The 19,506-nt window shown below is 43.9% G+C and overlaps 1 protein-coding gene across 1 annotated transcript in view; it reads left to right on the top strand.

The window, feature by feature from the left end:
* Positions 1-19,506, top strand: part of PDLIM4 (PDZ and LIM domain 4) — a 74,891-nt gene that overhangs the window by 12,837 nt on the left and 42,548 nt on the right. Inside the window, exons 2-3 of the mRNA XM_044454399.1 lie at positions 4,175-4,326; positions 16,690-16,774. Coding sequence (XP_044310334.1) covers positions 4,175-4,326; positions 16,690-16,774 — 237 coding nt within the window. The remainder of the gene's footprint in view (positions 1-4,174; positions 4,327-16,689; positions 16,775-19,506) is intronic.

Below are 19,506 nucleotides of genomic sequence, written 5' to 3'. Positions count from 1 at the left end.
TTACACTTCACATGTATAATCTCAGTAAAATATATCTTTATAAGACAACATATATTAAGCTATAACTGGTGGCACCTGTAGGTTAGCATTCATGAGTGGGTATTCTGTCAGGGATATTAACAATTCTTCCCATAGTGTATAACAGATTCAGAAAGGTACAGAGAGAAAGACAGACATCTGTTGGAGGACAGATAGAAGGGGTTGCTTATCTAAGGCTTTTTTTTGTAATTTCATTATGGATTTGAACCATGAACTTCCTTGCACACTCTCAGCAAGATCAACTCTATCAGCTAATACTATTATGATATAGTATTACAGTGTATTAGGCCAGGAGAAAAAAAAAGCCAGTTCCAGAGGAGATATCCCATCAGATTCTGAGAGCTCATCAACAGCTTCATAAAATTCCACTGACCCACACTTTTGTTTGTTTAGTCAGCTGTTTTAAATGGCAAACTTCTTTCTATTCATTGGCAGAAAGTAGTGTATAGATAGATATGACTGAGAAAGATGACAGATCCTATTCAGTAAGCATGTTCTTGTATGAATATAAGTATTGTTTATTTAAAGAGGCGATTCATCTCAAGAAATGAGATCATAGTCAATGCAATAAACATTATCTTCTAATGTAGCAGCTGTGATTAACTAACATATCAGAAAGTGCTCTCATTAGATAATGCCTTACTGGTTTTACCTTTTTACAGCATCTGTGGAAGCAGCAATGAATACTAGATTGAGTGCTGAGGAAATTTGAAGGTAACTATTGGGTAAAAGTTGTATGCCTTTATAGGCCATTGATCTACTTATATTACATCACTATAGATTAATCTTGTAGAGGAAGTGTATTTGTTCTGATACACGTGTAACAACACCCTGTGATTGCAAGGAAAATGTTTTTGTTTTATTTTGCAGTATAGAGGGTTTTTTGTTTTTTAAGTCAAACTACAGATGTTACCAGGATGTGTCATTAGCCTCCCTCAAAGGGAGTTACAAGCTTTGCAAGTTTTTGGCATTAATACAAAAACAGCAGGGGAGAAAGCTATGGAGATTTAATAAACAGCATTATATTTCATGCATGATTAGAAAGTGACAGGTAATTTGAACAGCATTCAGGGAAAGCTGTTATGGAAGATAACACCTCTCCAGGAAGCTATTAGAATAGTTGCTGTAGTGTTGACTGCTTTTTAAATAGTAAAAATAATTTCTCTTTTGTACCTTGATCTCAAGGAACTGATCCCAAGCATGTTACAAAACAGTGAAACTTGGAAATTAAGTTGGGGATTTTCAAAGGTCAAAGATATTTACAGCCTGACCAGCAGTGAACTTTGAGCTAAAGGGCTTGAATTTGTTTGGTTTCTGAGTGAGTTGCCATTTTAACAGTTCTCTAGGATATCATTGTTAAGTTAGCAGAGTGCAAGTTATATTCCCAGAGTGCTCACCAGCAACTAGAATGCCACAAATGCTGAACATCTACATAATCAAGTTGGATCTGCATGCTGAGCAGATGGGATGAGGGCACTTCATCATATCTCTGCCAACGTGTGAGTCTCCTATGGTGAAGCGCTGGCTTCCCCCTCTTCTGTGCCCCTTGTTCAATAAGACTGGGAATGGTGTGTGGGTGGTGGTACAAGATCCTGGTCTGGTGGAAGTTTGTCTGTCAGGTACCAGAAGCTCTGATCACTGAGCAAGCAAAAGGGTTCTCTCAATGCTACTGCCATGGTCTCCCCTGTACCTGAAGAAAGACAGAAGTTCCCTTCCTAAACCATTTGAAGGTTTTCCTATACCAGGTGTGAGCAACCTGTTGCCACTGGATATTTTGGTCTACAGTTCTCATCATCCTTCACCACTGCCTTGAATTAATAGGAGATGGAGGCCAAAATATCTGGAGAACCAGAAGGTAGTTGCCCAGCCTGTTCTGTTCAGTTGAGATGAAAAGAAGCACAGAGATGTAGCAGTTTGGACATTTGATGAGCTACCTTGAAAAAGAGTTGGTGTATCATTTCTGTCCACCTGCTTTTCTCTCTGTGCAGAATACGACCTCTATGAAACCAGTTTTAGAATTCTCTGGAAGCTTTTGAACAGACTTCTCCAAGATTACTGTATTATGACACTGTCGTGCATGCGCGTGCACTCGGATGAGATTCCCAGGCACACACGAGAGATGGATGGCTGTGGTGGGAATGATGGCTCAGACTCAGAGGAGGGGAGTGGGTAGCTGAACCAACTGTGGCTCAGAGTTCTCACTCTGATATTGGAGTTGCTGAGACTAGCGAGGCCCCGGCTGCCCAAACTCTCCCACTGAGCCAGCCCGAGCCAGCCCTAGATCAAACATTTCAAGGACAACCACTGAGCCCCGCTCCCTCCTGTTTGTAGGAAAGAAGCCGGCGGGGAACAGGCTGGGGAGGGGTTCTCGGGAGGAGGACTTGACACCTCAGGAGACATGGAGGCAAGGGCCTGTCAACACACCCACCGGCAAGACCAATTAGGGGTTCAATGGGAAGAGCGTTAGTGCGCCTGCTTCCATAGCACACCTTCCTCCAGAGACCAGCCCCTGAAGGGTTCATAAGCAGAGCTTTGGGTGAAGGGGGGCAGAGCAAGGGGTCAACACTGCACCTGGTGTGTGAATTTCCAGGCTTGTGAATATGTTGACTTCCGTATGGAATAACGACCCTTCCAGTAATTGCTGAATTGCCTGTCTTATTTGGGATGGGGACACCTATCTCATAACACGCTTGCTCTATCCAGAAACCAGCTCTGCAGATAAATATGCCAGTTCCAGAATCTACCTTCTGAGCCCCAAAAATCATAATTTCATTTGAAAATATTGAATTTATAGGTTGCAGTCTTTCTTACATCCTGCTCATAAATTAAGGATGAGAAAGAAATACACAAATTTTCAGAAACCCCATGGCCAGTTTTTAAATAAAAAGGAGGAAGAAAAGGATGTAAGAACCTTAGCTGAAGCAGGGTCTATAAGTATTCTTGCTGTTAACTGTATTAACATGGAAATAAATAATCAGTATCAGTAAATGTGACTTCTAAATCATCACAGGTTGTATCACAGCCTGGATTTCAAGATCGCTGCTCACTTCTAGCCTAAACAATTGTAAATGGTGACCTAATCTGAGGCGTCTGAATATGATACTCTTGTATCAATCTAATATGATGGCATTCTTCACACAGAGAGGTGGGGAGGTTAATGTAGCTGAACTTTACAACCTGTATAAGCTGGCAGTGTTTGGGAGCAACTTCGACCATTCTAGTTGAGTCAGCAATTTTCTTGGTGAAAATATATGCAGTCTGTCTCTGTTCAAAGTACACAGTTCACTCAGAAAAGCTGTAAAGCAGTGTGTTTCTTATAGCTTATTGGGCAGCCCTCCCAGCATTTCCAGTATCTACTTTTTTCCTCATTTCCCACAAACCAAAAAAAGAATAATAGACAAACAGTCATGCAGCTAGGTAACTTTGGACCATGGATTTATTGAACATATGGGGGCCCATTTAGATAGCCGTGCATATTACTTCAATACACACAACTAACATTTTTCTCTTCCCACTGTCCCTAAACCACCATTACATGCCTTGCGTGTGCTTCTACATTCCTGATATATTAGAACACCACCAACAAGCTCTTTGGTCTAAAGCCACCTAATGGTTTGATGCAGGCACCATGTCTGGTGTTTTTACCAGGCCTGGTCTGTATTACATCCTGTTTTAGTTGCTGACTTTAAAAAAATCAAACTCTTTTAAAATGTTGTATTTTGGAAAAAAAAGTTATGATGTTTTTCTTGTCGTGGTCCTCTTCAGGACCTGTTGTGAACCACCCAGAACGTTTCAGCTCTTGGGCATTATTAAAGTTAAATAAATACACAAACCTTTGCGGGGGGAAAGCTTCTGCACACATGCAATTGTGCATTTTAAATGAAATCATCGTGGCTACAAGAATGAAATGGAGCTTCTTTCTGCTGCCCTCCCCACCTGTCCCTCCCTGGGAGGTGGGGGTGGGGGTTGTAGTGCCCTGATCCTTGGTCCCCAAGGCCAGCCCTACCTGCACCTGTAGGCGACTTTGGTCTGCAATGTACATCTCTCTTCCCACAAGATTCTTGAGAAACAAATCAGAGTCCCTCATTATCAAAACACTATAGTTGGTAATGTTCCCCTTCTTTTTCTCATGCAGATTAATCCTGGAAGTAAAGCTGCTCATGCCAGCCTTTGCCCGGGTGATGTCATCCTGTCAATTAATGGTGAGAGCACAGAAAACATGACACACCTGGAAGCACAAAACAAGATCAAAGCTTGTCTGGATCAACTGACACTGTCTGTGAACAGGTAATGCTCTGCGTTTGCCTTTTTGTGCTGACTCACAAGATCTGTGCTTGAGACCTCGCCAGTTGGGCAGAGCACATGCCACGATTGACAGGTGCTCATGACCTGATCCAGGCACAGGCCTTCTCTTTTATTATTCACTGGGACTTAAGCCTAGTTCTTATGGTCTCTTCTGGTGCATAGAAATGACCATTAATAGAAGGGGGCCTTAGCTCTCTTTTCAATTGTTGTTTTCTTTGAAAATATTCCCATGTAGTAAATTCATAAATTATCGTCTATTATCCATGTGTGATACTATGTGAATGCTACCACACAGTAAATTATACCATTCCATTCTTTAACTGGAAATTTAAGAGTGAGAGATCCCAGCATTCTTCTGAGCACGTTTGGAATCTGTCCTCTCCCTGGCCATCCCCAAATCTTAATGCTGAGGAGATGGGGAAATGAACGACAGCTCTCTGCTGTCCCCAGACTTCTGTGCCACCTTCTTCCCTCCTCATGTCAAAGTAAATTTGGCAAAGTGGGAACACAACTACAGGGGAGTCAGAGGACATTAGAAAGCAGACTAGTACAGAGTTCTGGAAAATCAGCCGTTTTGAGATTTTACAGAACTGTGAGAAGTCCCTGAAAAGCTCAGACAAACTCGTCCCTTTCTTAATTTAGAAAAGGTTTTGCTCATCTCTGTAGGGAAGCCATCTCATGGACCACATCAAGAATTATCATGTGAACAGGCCTCCATTATACATCTTCATAACTTTAACCACAGAAAGAGTGACAGAGCAGTTTTTACTACTGCTGAAAATATGTTGCTGTTTCACAGTGTTCTTCGGATGTGTGTTAATGGGTGGCAGACTCAAGAAAACATAGAACCATAGAAACAGCAAATCAGAAGGGGGTTTCTAGGCCATCTAGTCTGCCCCCAGCTCCAGCCAGCTCCACTCATGACTTGCCTACCATGTGCATGTCCAGCCTATCCTTGAAAGTCATAATGTAAACTGTCCTGGTGATATGGTTCACTTTTCTAGAAAAAGGGGTTTAGGTTTAGCATCATAGGGAGAACCATATTGCTGTTGTGAACTGCCCAGAAAGCTTCGACTGCTGGTCAGCATAGAAAACAAACAAACAAACAAAGCCACTAATTTATATAGGAATGGGCATCACTACATGGTAAAATGGTTCTGGCTGGTTGGTTGTTAGCAAAAGCATATTTTAAAGTCAATGGATGGGTAAAATTGTTAATGTGGAAAAATGACGAAAACTCATGTTTTGCAATGTCTTTGCTTCATCATTCAAAGAAGCTTCAAATTAGAAAAATGCATTCATACTGTGTAAATTGGTTTTTCTTTCCTTTCCTTTCTCCCCTCTGTGGAATCAAGTCTATGTCTAAAGATGCTGAAGCCAACCATAAATTATTTTTGTAGCCCTGCCAAAATGAGTTATCTTCACAAGACTAATAGTATATTTAATAGCTTCAAATACATTTACAAGATTTTCCAATCTGCATTTTCATATACAAAGTACTACCACTTGCTGTGTATATTTCATCTTGAAACTGTTTAGACTATTTGAAATCTTGAAAACAGTGTGGAACCTAAGTTATTGCTTGCAATATATCAAAACCCATCACTTTTTCCCTAGTGCACTAGATCTTTTATAGCATAGATTCCCATAGAAGAAACATAATTAATGTCAAAGTTAGGTCCATTAAACTGTTCACCATCCTTTTATTGAATCTAATTTCTGTCTTTGATTCTGACTAGTGTGTACTTCAGAGAAACTGTGAATACCACCTAAAAACTTAGCGTCTTGCTTCTTCCTCAGAAATAGACTTGAGATTTAACCTCTTCCTGGACTGCATTCTTAGAGATCTTTTGACATTGGAGACAAATTCCATTATAATACTATTTGTGTATACTTAATGGAATGCAGGAAACATCCTTCTGCAAAGCTTCATTGCATGTAAACCAAAAGTACATCAAAGCAAATTGGAATCAAAGCAAAAGTACATCAAAGCAAACGGCCCGACCCATGAACGTGGACACACTCTGGACCTGGTTTTCTCGACGGGGCAGGAAGAGGGTGGTCTGAGGGTGAGGAATTTATGCTTGACTCCCCTGTCATGGTCAGATCACTTCCTAGTGAGGTTTGTGCTCGAGAGCGACATCTCCCTCTGTAAGGGTGCAGACCCGATTGTGTGGGTCCGCCCCCGGAGCCGGATGGATCCGGAAGGATTCCTGAAGGCTCTGGGGGAGTTTCCGGCTGACAAGACGGGTGCTCCTGTCGAGGCTCTGGTTGAACTGTGGAATGGGGAGATGACCAGGGCTGTAGACACGATTGCTCCTAAGCGTCCTCTCCCACCGGGCAGAGCCCGCTCTTCCCCTTGGTACACTCCAGAATTGAGGGCAATGAAGCAGGTTGGGAGACGGCTAGAGCGTAGGTGGAGGAAATCACGTGATGAATCTGACCGAACACACTTAAGAGCCCACTATCGGGCCTATGCTGTGGCGGTGAGGGCGGCGAAAAAGAGACACTTCTCCGCTTCCATTGCCTCCTCACAATGCCGTCCGGCGGAGCTCTTTCGAGTGGTGCAAGGCCTGGTTCACCCAGGGCCAAAGGAAGAGCTGATTCCACCCTCAAAGGCCCGCTGTGACGACTTTGCCGAGCATTTTAGGGAGAAAATCGCTCAGATTCGTCACGAGCTGGATTCCACTATTGATTCAGAGGTTTTAAGGGAGACACCAACGCTGCCGTCTGGTCCAGAATTATTGGATGAATTTCAGTTATTGCGGCCCGATGATGTGGACAAGGTGCTTGGACGAGTACGTCCTACCACTTGCCTTCTGGACCCTTGCCCGTCTTGGTTAATAAAGGATTCCAAGCACGGGATTGGAACCTGGATCTTGGAAGTGGTTAACGCTTCTCTGAGGGAGGGTCGGGTGCCTGCCCCTTTAAAGGAGGCGGTAGTCCGACCGGTCCTGAAGAAGGCGTCACTGGATCCAGGGATGGCCGCTAACTATAGACCAGTGGCCAACATCCCGTTTCTGGGCAAGATGTTAGAGCGAGTGGTGGCGGGACAACTCCAAGCACTCTTGGATGAAACTGATTATCTGGACCCATTTCAGTCCGGCTTCAGACCCGGGTACGGTACTGAATCTGCCTTGGTCGCCCTGTATGATGACCTGTGCAGGGAGAAGGACAGGGGGAGTGCGTCCCTGTTGGTTCTCCTGGACCTCTCAGCGGCTTTCGATACCATCGACCATGGTATCCTTCTGGATAGGCTGGCGGGATTGGGGGTCGGAGGCACCGCTTTGCGGTGGTTCCGCTCCTATCTCAACGACCGATTCCAGAAGGTGGTGTTGGGGGACTATGGCTCTGCGCCATGGCAGCTTTGCCATGGGGTACCGCAGGGTTCCATTTTGTCCCCTTTACTGTTCAATATCTACATGAAACCGCTGGGAGAGGTCATCAGGAGGTGTGGGCTGCGGACCCATCAGTATGCTGATGATACCCAGCTCTACCTCTCGTTTTCCACCAATCCAGGTGAGGCAGTGGCTGTGCTGAACCGGTGCCTGGCCGAGGTAATGGGCTGGATGAGGGCCAATAAACTGAAGCTCAATCCAGACAAGACGGAGGTCCTGTTGGTTGGCGGTTCGGGCTTCGGAGAAGGTGACCTGAACCTTGTCCTGAATGGGGTTGCACTCCCTCCTAGGGACAAGGTCCGCAGCTTGGGAGTGCTCCTCGACCCGGAGCTTTCACTTGAAGCTCAGGTGACAACAGCGGCGAGGAGCGCTTTCCTCCAGCTTCGGCTGATTCATCAGCTGCGCCCCTACCTGGAGTACGACTGCCTTGCAACAGTGACTCATGCGCTGGTGACTTCCCGTCTTGACTTCTGTAACGCGCTCTACGTGGGGCTACCCTTGAAGACGGTCCGGATACTTCAATTGGTTCAGAATAGAGCTGCCAGGCTGCTGACGGGGACTGGACGTTATGTTCACATGACGCCAGTTCTCCGTCAGCTTCACTGGCTCCCCATTGAAGTCCGGGCCCAATTCAAGGTGTTGGTAATGACCTATAAAGCCCTAAACGGCTTGGGTCCTGGTTACCTGAAGGAGCGCTTACATCCATATTTGCCCAGTCGCCCCCTGAGATCGGCGGGAGAGGCCCTTCTCCGGGAGCCCTCCGTGAGAGAAATTAGGAGGGTGGTTACTCGGAGAAGGGCTTTCTCAGCGGTGGCGCCTAAGTTATGGAATGCGCTCCCCAGAGAGGTCCGCCTGGCGCCGTCGTTATTTGTTTTTCGGCGCCAGGCTAAGACCTTTTTATTTAAGCAACATTTTAAATGCTAAATACAATTGAATTTTATCTGGCCAGGGCGGCTTATTTTATAATGTGAGTTTTAATCAAGATTATTTTATATGGATTTTAACTTGTTTTATCTATGTTGTAAGCCGCCCCGAGGCTTCGGCGAATGGGGCGGCATAAAAATGTTTTAATAAATAAATAAATAAATAAATAAATGCTTATACCTCCATGCATGGAATAATAGTTCATATGAAATCCCAAAGGATCCTACCATATCCATTTTTGTCAAGTGGAAATTCCCCATCACCAGCTTGGATAGGATGGGAAACTGAACAAACCATATAAAGAAAGCAATAGAAAATTAATTTGACCCAATTTTGCATTTAACAGTCCAACCCAAGTTTTCACCCTATTTTTGGAAGCTAAGATCACACACACCTTTGGTTACGTTTGACAGCTTACCTTTGGACAGCTGTTAAATGAACCGAAGAGGAGGAGGAGGAGGAGGAGGAGGAGGAGGAGGAGGAGGGAAATAAACTTACATGTAACCTTTATGGAACGATGTCCAGGATGGAGACCTGCTGGAATGTATCAGGAGGCAATCCCTGCACATTGGCCACCCAAGGCCCTTCATTCCTGCACATGTTGCAAAAGTTTGATAATTTTTCTTTTTAAATGGAAACATTTCTGAAAATTAGGAGGAGGGTGTAAAAAAATGTTCTCCAGCCATGGTGGCCCCTCCCAGGCGCTACTGGGACACATTGAACAAACCATTAATCAAAACAATGATCTTGATCATCAGAAAAAAATGGTGAAGTGGAAAAAAAAACCCGCAGTGACCCCAGAATAGCTAATGGTGGGGAGGAAACTTGATCCTCTCTCAGGTAGCCCCTGGGATACCTGCCCACAGGAAGACTGAGGAGAGAGGAATGGGATTGAATGACCAGCCACCCGTGTTGAGCTTAATTGTCTATTAGATGCATCATGAGTTGTTTGCACAACAACCAAGCCATGGTAGCTTATTGCCAATGTTGATTTGCATGATGTGCAAATGTACCCATTGCCTGTGAACAGCACGAAAAGTGAAAAGTTGGGTTTCACTTAAAAATACGTACGATGAAAATTTAGCACTTCTCTTGTGTTGATCTCAAATCTTTAATTCTGCAGCGCTCCAAACTGTTGGAGACTCTATCAATATACAACTTCTCCACAACTCTTTACTGTTAGACTGGGCTGCCTCTCTTAAGGATTCAACTACTGTCCAGAACACACAAACATTTAGAAGATGCAAGGGATTTTGGTCCGTTTACTTCTCCATATGTCAGGCCACTAGTGCACTTATGGATGTTCTATGTAAGTTAAATGGCTCATAAGAATTGAACTCTGAAATATATCTCCCTTTGAAATGTTAAAACTGCATTTTTTAAAAAAAGAAATGTTTCTCTTAATAGAAAAGTTTTTCATTCTGTGCAGTAGGCAAAGTAGTTACAGTTACACATTCATTAGGTCTTTTTTTAGCCTGGACCAAATTACACATCTGGGTGACATGGCTTTTATATTTCTCAACTCAGCCCTAAGCATTCTGCTGAGTTCCAAGTCATTCTGTCTGGCCAATAAAAGTTAGTCACTGCTCAAGTCCAATCCAGACCTATTTTGTCACTGAAAATGAGTCATGCTTTCAGAGCAGCTTTCTCAAAAGAATAAAGCCAATTTAATCAGGAAACTAGCCTTGTGATAATTAATCTAGACCTCCCATGTTCAGTTCCTATAATCTCAACATGCTGTACACCCACTCTATTTGTTTATTTATATAAATAAATATGCAGATTGTTGCACCGTGGTGCCTGGAGATCAGAGGCTCAGGAGGCATTCTAATTCCCTTTCAGAAAATCTCAGAGTTCACTGAATGTTTTCTATGTTGCGCAACATGATTTTACATTTACATTGAGCTGACTTTAGTTTGCTAGATACTTAAAAAGGATAAGACTGTTCTGAAATACTGGAGTCGCACTTCATGCCATCTACCCAGAGAACTTTTGTTACTGGGCAGATCACAATGACAAGGATATGGTTGTGTTGTGATGATGATTGAAGCATCTGTCTTCCTAAACACACAGGAGCATCTCCAGAGTGATTTTCAGGGTTTAGTATTGTTTTCCAAGCAAACCTTGAGCGCTGCATGAACACATATTCTACAGCCTATAGGCTGCATGCCACTGCCTTAGGAACATTCACTAAACTGTCCTTTACATTCAATAATCCCAAGGATTGTTTTGGAAAGATTGCTGCTTACGTTTCAATATTATTGTCCTAAATAATTTAACAGAAATCTATTTTATTTCACAGAAGCCACAATTGTGATTGTGATTGCTTCTTAGTTGCAAATCTTTTTGATGTCAGACCTTTAGAGATTTTCGGTTATTCAAGATGCAATCCTATGCAAGTTTAGACAGGAGAACAGTCTGAAACTTTCAGCTATGCTGTCTATGACTTGCATAGGTTTGTGCTCTAAGTATGGGGATATTCTTGTTATGATGCATTGGTTTTTCTTCTTAATTGCAGAAGGATGATGTGATGTGTGTTTTTGTTTTTATAAAAGGTCAGTACTGTAGGTCAAATTCTCAGCTGGCATGTATTGGGATAACATTTTTACTGATTGCATACCTGGCCCTTAGGTCTGGATTCAAGCTAAAAGTCTTAAAAAAAAAAAAAGAACAACACTCAGAGACAGAGAGGCTGGTCATTCCGCACTACATTCATTCCTGTAGTTTTCAAACAACTGTGCTTTCACACACATGTATTCCTATCAGTGAATTATGTGACTGCTTTCCTGTTTGTGTCCTTGTTTTCTCCATAGTTTCCACCAGTCTGAAACAGGAAAAATGAGAAATATAACACAGATCGAAGTATTTTTTTTAAAAGCACTTTTACTATTTTCCATTTACTGGAAGTTAAGAAAAGTGTGTGTGGAGGAGGTGCCTCTGAAGGCTGATTGAAATAGCTAAGTTGTTTATTATTTTGTTTCTCCTTATATCTGCTGAGTGAGTCCGCATGGAATCTGGTGCTGCTTATTCTTGGCCAAATAAGGTTCCGCGGATACCCAGCTATAGTCAGGTGATTAACGCTCATGTCAAGAGACAGGACATGTCTCAATGAAGATCCTTCATCCTCTGGCAATTGTTTTTCCATCTACTACGCTTTATTCAATGAATTACTCCCATTATATAATCCAAGAAGTTTTTCCCCCTTTCACATTATGCTTAGCCAATGCTCTTTCACTCCCACTGGAAAGTTCAGCTGGAAAAGTACAGTGACAAAATATTTCCACATTGAGCTTTTAAAAAGGCTGGGTTAGACACTAGCATCATTGTTGTAATTTCAGAAGTGTGCTCTCAGTTATTTTGTTAGATGTCTATGGAATAGCTTTCTTTTTATTTATTCACATATCTTTAATCTTCAGCCCAATCAGGATATGCAGAGATAAGCACAATGAATACATATGCAAACAAGAAGACCCAGTAAGATTAATTAACAGCACATCAGAGCGAGTGTCAGTATAAAACAGTTTTAAGATTAATACATTCATGAAGGACAAGGGGGTCGACCACTAATTACGGCTATATATTACCTCTGACACTGGAGGCAGTATGCATTTGTATGCTACTTGCTGATTGTGTCCAAGCCATGAGTAAGAAAGAAGTATATGAGCAAGAGGAGCTCATGTCATTTGCGTCCTACTCATAGTTTCCCACAGCAGCTGGTTGGCCACTATGTGAACTGAAACTATGCGAATGGAAAATTAGATTCAGCATAGCTTTTCTGGAGTTGTTATTTTCCTAAATACAAATCGTCTAGGAAAATAAAATGATATAAATAAAAGATACCAGCTTGGCACCAGGTAAGCCCTCCTGGGGAAAAGATTGCTTAATCACATCAGCACAACTGAAAAGGCTGATCCCGTTCTCTTCATGCTTGGCGGTAGTGGTGAGAACATGGATCTCTGAGGATGATACTTGGGTAGGTTCCAAGCTGTTTGGGGCTTCAGGTTAAAATAACATTTTTAATTGCTTATGTTTTATATCTTGGTTACCTTTTTTATTTTGTAGTGTTTGGAATGGCATATTACTATAAGCAATAAACACGTTGTTGTTGTTGTTGTGGGTAGTAAGTTATGACTGGGGCAGCCTGCCATTACATAGAATAAGGCTGCTGCTTCAGGCAGGTGATTCTGGGTATGATGAAAGGGCAGCTAATAATAATTTACTTAATTGTTGTATTTTTACCACTAGGAAGTTGGAAAAGCATGTGTGGAATTCTCTGTTTCAGCTGTCAAACCAGCTTTCACAAACCCTGTTTTGACAGCTATTCTATTTATTTATTTATTTATTTTATTTGTTTAAAAGCCCATTAGCATCATGCTCTCTGAATGGCCATTCCAGTATAAAATCATCAAATAGCATTACTAAAATAATGCAATTAAAATATCACAATAAATAAGCAGAATAAAAACATAATTAAATAATTAAATAAAAATTAAAACATACGTTAATATAGTTTGAAACCTGTGCATTGATGCAAATAGCCTAGGTGGCGCCAGAGGTGTGCCAGAAAAGGAAAGCTTTTGCCAGGTGCCTGAAACTCAGTAAGATACATGGGTGTCTGGTAAATCTCTGGCAGTAGAATGTTCCACATTTGGGATGCCACCACAGAAAAGCCCTCCTTCTTACAGTCTCCCCATTAACCTCCTTGGGGAGAGGAACCCGTAGGAGAGCCCCAGTCAAAGATCTTAAACAACAGACAGGAATATAGTGAGCAAGGTGCTGCCTAAGATACTGTGGGCCCAAGCAGGTTAGGGTTTTATATGTTGTAGTTGAAACCCTGAATTTGGCCTGGACAGGAACAGGCCACCAGTGCAGCCAACAGAGGACAGGTGTGCTATGTTCCTGAGAACTTTGTTAGCGGCTGTGCTATCCTGTTCCGGATCATCTGAGGAGTCCAGACCATCTTCAAGGGAAGTCCCCTGTATCGTGCATTACAGTAGCCCAGTCTGGAGGTTACCAGTGCATGAATGACCATGGCAAGACTACCCTCATCCAAATAGGAGTATAGTTGGTAAATCAGCTAAAACTGCTAAGAAGTGCTCCTGGCAACTGCATCCACCTGACCAGCCAGGGAGACCTTGGGGTCCAGGAGCACCCCCAGACAATGAACCTTGTCCATTAGGGAGAGTGCAATCCCACCCAGGATAGGTTTAGAATATCTCCGTTGAAAATAGGGTGGAGTGGAGATATGGACATTCTTTTCAGGGTGCTTCAGGGACACCTTTGGAATGCTGCCAATGACTGCACTCCAAAAAACCTGTAATTTTCACAAAGAATTGCAAAACAAAAAAGTCTTTAAAAATGTCCATACTACACTTGTGCCAGTATGGACATTATAAGTCATTCCACGCAGGTTACAGGTAAGATTACTTTCCCCTTTGGCTACATCTGACAGCTGTCAAAAGACAACCTGCCTACTGTAACCAAACGTCAAGGTGATCTTAGCTTGTGAGAATGGAATGACAGCCCAGGGTGGGTACCTTCTGGACATTGCCCACCAAAGCCTCCTATTTCCACACTCATGCAACTGCGGACATCTCCAGCTGTACATGTGCAAGTAAGCATTTATCAAAAATGTATTTTAAAAACATTTGTGAACATTAGGGAGACAAACAATTAAAAAATGTTTAGCAACCAGAGGCAACCTTTCAAAGGTGCCACTGGGACACCTTGAAGGGACTGTCCATAGCTGTAAAAACAGGGATCACAAACCTGGCTTGACAGGTGGATTTCACAATCACCAGGGGAAAAAATAAGTTTACAGTGAGAATAAGCTGTGGGTGAGCTTGAAATGGCTTTCAAAGATAGCAGGGAGGGAAGAGACAACTTGGTCCTCTCTCCATATTCTATGAGATACCCATGGGCTGGCAAACCCTGGTGGGCCCAGTTGTCTGTCAGATGCACTGTGGTTTGCTGACTAGACAATGAACCCACCTTGGCTTATTGCTAGGTGAGTTGTGTGCACACATCCACTGACTCTGACTAATAAGGATAGAAATTGGAGACTCCTCATGAACGCCACTACTGTGTTGCATGGTTAAGATTGAAACAGTAGCCCATTTGTTCAGATACAGCGGAATGGTATAGCAGAATGGCCAGCAGAAAATCATGACCATCTCCAAACATGGCCAGTGTAGGGAAGTGATTCATTTCTGGTCACTGAGGTAATCCATTAGGAATTGTCTGGATAGTTCTGTGAATGGCCACAGATGTTAGAGCTAAGAGCCTTCTGAACCATGGGCAGGAAGTCAAGGGGGTACAGTAAGATTAGTAGACATTGTCCATTTTATGTGAAAGTAAGTGGTTCGACTTTGTTTACCAGAGTAATTTATCCTATAAATCAGTGTATGTGCTTGAGATGGGCTTCCTTTATTACCCTGTTGTGTCCAAAGGGAACCAAAATGACATGTTTATAGCAGATATTAAAGGAAAAGCTTCTGCTAACTTTTAATGTGGTTCTCCCTGAATTATGGTTCACAGAGACGTGGTGTAATCATATTTGTTGTTTTGCTGTTCATAATTCATTTAGGAGACATAAAAATTCTTTTTGTTATAATTCTCCTTGCCTGTCAGTTTTGTTGACATATGAAGCTATTTTTCTCAGCAAAGCAAACTATTCAAACCCAGTAAAGAATGCATGATTTAAGATAGAGAATGAAACAATGTGAGTTCTGAAATTGGCCAAGCTTTCTATAGTCTGAAGTGCTCTGAAGGGCACATCAGCTACAGGATAACAAGGTGTAGTGTGTCTAGAACAATTACAGGGTGTGAGTCCCGGGAATTTGCATGGGGATAGCTGGAAAGAATGTGGCATTGTGCAACGTGCCCTTGCCAGACGACCTCCTTGCAGAAAGGAAGGGTCAGAACTTAGGGACCAATCCCATTTCATGGCACTTTAAATCCACAGGCAGGATTTGTTTACATATGCATTTTGTCTGCAGTGTATCTGGGTATGAGAAAACTCCTTTGGCAGTGATGTCTATATATGTTAGCTTACACTGACTATGGAAAGTGTTACTATACATGGCAATGTCAAATTCCCATAGAGGAAGCCACTGAAAAAGTTAATCAGAAAACTTTCCTTTTGCAGCTCTTCCATAAGCCTTGGTTGCTAATCACATATCTGACCATTCACAATAAGTATAATAGTCAGCAGCCATTTCCCATGAACAGGGATACAGAATTATTTTCCCACCAGAGGCCAGATTGTCTGCCCCCGCCATCTGTGTAGACCAGCTGTGTAAGATGGAGGCCGTGCATGTGACTCCGAACTACAGATGCGCCCATTCTTTTCCTTGGGCTGCTGAAATGGACAGAAAGAATCTCAGTGCCTAGTCCCACTGATGTGCAGTTGCCAACAGGCCCAGTACAGTTTGGCCTGATGGTGGAATAGAATTAAGCTGAAGTAATGCATTTCTCTGGTGATTCAGATGTGTCTGGTCGGAAGAATTTTCATGGTTGTTCTCCAGAGAGTGCCTCCTTGTTTTCTTTTTCACTGCTGTGAATCAAGAATAACTTTACCAAGAGCTTTATAATAAAATTGAGATCAGGATTTGGCTCACTACTGCTTTTTTCAAGCTATTCTATGGCCAAGAAAAAAAAAATCAGAAGCACTGTCCTTTTCTCTGTTGTCTCATCGAATCAGTTTGTTTTCTAAATAATTTGTGTTGTATTTGATAAGGAGAAAATGTGTCAGCTAAATTTCATTAACCACAATTTGAAATACGTTTATGTGAATTTCTTGTTGATCACATTGGACTTACAGGTCTATACATTTGTGGTGAAGAATAGGGTCAGAAAATCAGTGCAGCATAAAATAATTGGTGCATTGTCTGATTCTGTCCCATGTGGCTTATTTACTGATACAAAATTCTATCGAACATCTTTTCTGCTTTACTGAGGATAGGTAACAATAAACTATATATGTGGAATAGCAAACATGAAACTTTGGATTTCTCATTTGCAGGGCAGAAAGCAAGGTTTGGTCCCCTAACATTTTAGAAGATGGAAAAGCACAAGCTTACCGAGTCAGTGTAGAACCAGAACCACAGGTACGTGACCCTTCCACTCTATACCGTTTCTGCTATTTCATATGAAAACATCACCGCCTTCCCAATATACATCTTCAGTGGATACTGCCCATTAGTGCCATAGTGGTGCCACTCAGTCCATTGCAGAAGTCAGATCCACTACTTGCACCACAGAAAATACAGAAATTCTAGTGGCCTGGCCTTTTACAGAAACTGGCATGTCTGCTTGATTCTGATTGCTCTTGGAAGCACCAGCTTCCCACCACACTATCAGCGGGCACCACTGGCCCACAAGGAGAGGATATTGCTCAGTGAAAAACAGGCTGTTTGTAACATTTCTGCAGTATAGAAAATGTTTTGTCATTTGTATTTTAGATATCTTTACAACAGCATGGGTGCTCGGCATGGGTCTGTGGGTGTCATGACACCCATGTACAAGTCTAATGCTGCCTGTCAAAGGGTCTCCAGTGTGGTGCCCATATGCATCTCCCTTTTACTTTATTAGTTTCCATTTTTAAATGTATGTATATGGATTGATACGACATTTGTACTCTTTAATAAGCTTATAGATGAGCTTCTACAAAACTGGACCAACTATCCAAATAAGTATCATTTATATGTCACCCATTCATACATCAAAAGTGTTATAAGGTACCCAGTCTTTTGAATTAAAGGTGTTTCTTCGTCATGGCCTCTGTGATCACACATATGGGATGCTGTGCCTGTGCAGTGCCTTTGGCCAGAATATTACAAGCTAACAGTTTATTTTGGCGGGAAAGCTCCACTCCCCCTCCCCCACAGCCTATAAAGAGCAGAGCGTCCGCCATTTTGTTCAGTCTTTGCGATCGCCATTCGCTGTGCCTCGTGCCACTTTCGACTATCACTTTGATCGTTACTCGTAGCCTATTTTTCCTTCCTTTTACTCCCAGTTTTATCTCCCTGATAGTTCTTGTTAGCTCTAGTTATTTCTACAGTTCTTCTTAGCTCTAGATATTCTGCAGTTCTACCGTTCTACCATTCTATTTTCTTCTTCTAAAAAAAACCAAAAAAACCAAAAATATATTCTTACCCTCTGCACTGTCTCCCTTTTTCTTCTTCTTCTTGCGATTGCGCAGCGATCGGCCTTCCGCAAATGTGCAGAATGCGGGTCGAAGATGTCACCATCTGACCTGCACGACCTATGCCTCCTCTGCTTGGGGGAGGGGCATAGGACCGACAAGTGCTCCCACTGCCTGGCCTCCTCCAAGCAGGCCAGGAAAAATTGGGAGAACCACCTCCGGAGGCTCCTGTGGGATCGGGCTCTTATGCAGTCTGACCCACTGGTCGCCGCTCCGAAGCCTGGCCCTGCTACGGTGGTCCCGCCCTCCCGCCTGTCGGACGAGGGTGCCTCTACTTTGAGGGCCCCACCAGCTTCTCCCAAAAAGAAAAGTGAGAAGCTCAAGCACGCCGATGCCAACAAATCGGCCAAAAAGGCCAGGAAAGAGAAGCCTTCTAAACTGGCCCGAAAGTCGAAGGATCCGGACCAACCTCGACACCGTGTCTCGGGTTCGATGGCAGTGTCGGTACCGGCGCCAACCACCGTACCGACCCCACCCAAGCCGGCACTCCAGGCAGCCATGAGGGTCACCCCTCAAGGGTCTCCCTGTCGTGTGGCTGACCTCCTGGCCGAACCGCTTCCATCTCTCCAGCGGAGGTCGATCTCTGACGGAGAAATTCAGGACTCTCCCCCCAGGGCTAGATCACCAACGCCTGTGCCCATGGCCACACTGGAGGCGGATGTGGTCGAATCCCCGCCCAGGGCCCGCCAGGGAGCAGCGATCTGAGCAGCGATCCGAGCGATTCGAGGACTGGCGTCGCTCCTACTACCCATCTTGGGGTGAGCCATACTCCACTGGGTTCTATCCCACGCCAAGGGATCGGTCCCCACCACGCTCTCGTGATCACCCGCTGCCGCTGGATCCAAGATGCACGTCCCCGGTGCCCCGGGATGAAAGCAGCCGGTCCGCTTCGCCAGTGGAGTCTTCTTCTTCGGCCCCTCCTTACTACGGCGTGGACTCCGATGACTCAGACGTCGATTCTATCTCTCCCGATGTCGCGGTGACCTCCCAGGGCCCCGCATCACCGGACGAGTCGCACATTTCTTTTGCGGAGCTGATGTCCAGGCTCGTCCAATCCCTGGACATCGACGCCGTCCAGTGGCCAGGACCGTCTACGGATAAAATCTATGACATCATCCGCGGGGAGTAGTCCACCTCCATCGTCCTGCCCTTGATCACCACCCTACGGCAGGCGATGACCCAGCCCTGGGACTTGCCCTCTCACCCTCACCCAACATCGCGGAGGTACAAAGCCATGTACCAGGTTCGGGAGGAGGACGTACCATTTCTTCTCCGACACCCCAAGCCGAACTCTGTCGTGGTGGAGTCCTCCCAGGGAAGAGAGGCAAGGGGTCACACCGCGTCGGCAGATAAGGAGGGCCGCAAGATCGACTCCCTGGCCAGGAGGGTCTACGCAGCTTCAGGCTTGGGGCTGCGTATCTCAAACTACAAGGCGACGTTGGCGAGATACCAGTATTTTATAATGCAACGCCTCCACAACATCGTCTCGGCCCTCCCAGACCAACAAGGCAAATTGGCCAAAGTCTTAATTAAGTTAGTGATGCACATCGCGGTGCAACAGTTGTCCACAGCCAGGCACCATGTGGACACTAACTTGAGGGCATTGGTCGGTGCCGTTTCTCTTCGCAGGCATGC

Source organism: Varanus komodoensis, unplaced genomic scaffold, assembly GCF_004798865.1.
Source record: "Varanus komodoensis strain SLA01 unplaced genomic scaffold, ASM479886v1 scaffold7_3, whole genome shotgun sequence".
NCBI classification, from domain to species: Eukaryota; Metazoa; Chordata; class Lepidosauria; order Squamata; family Varanidae; genus Varanus; species Varanus komodoensis.
This window is presented reverse-complemented; position numbering and strand designations above follow the sequence as displayed.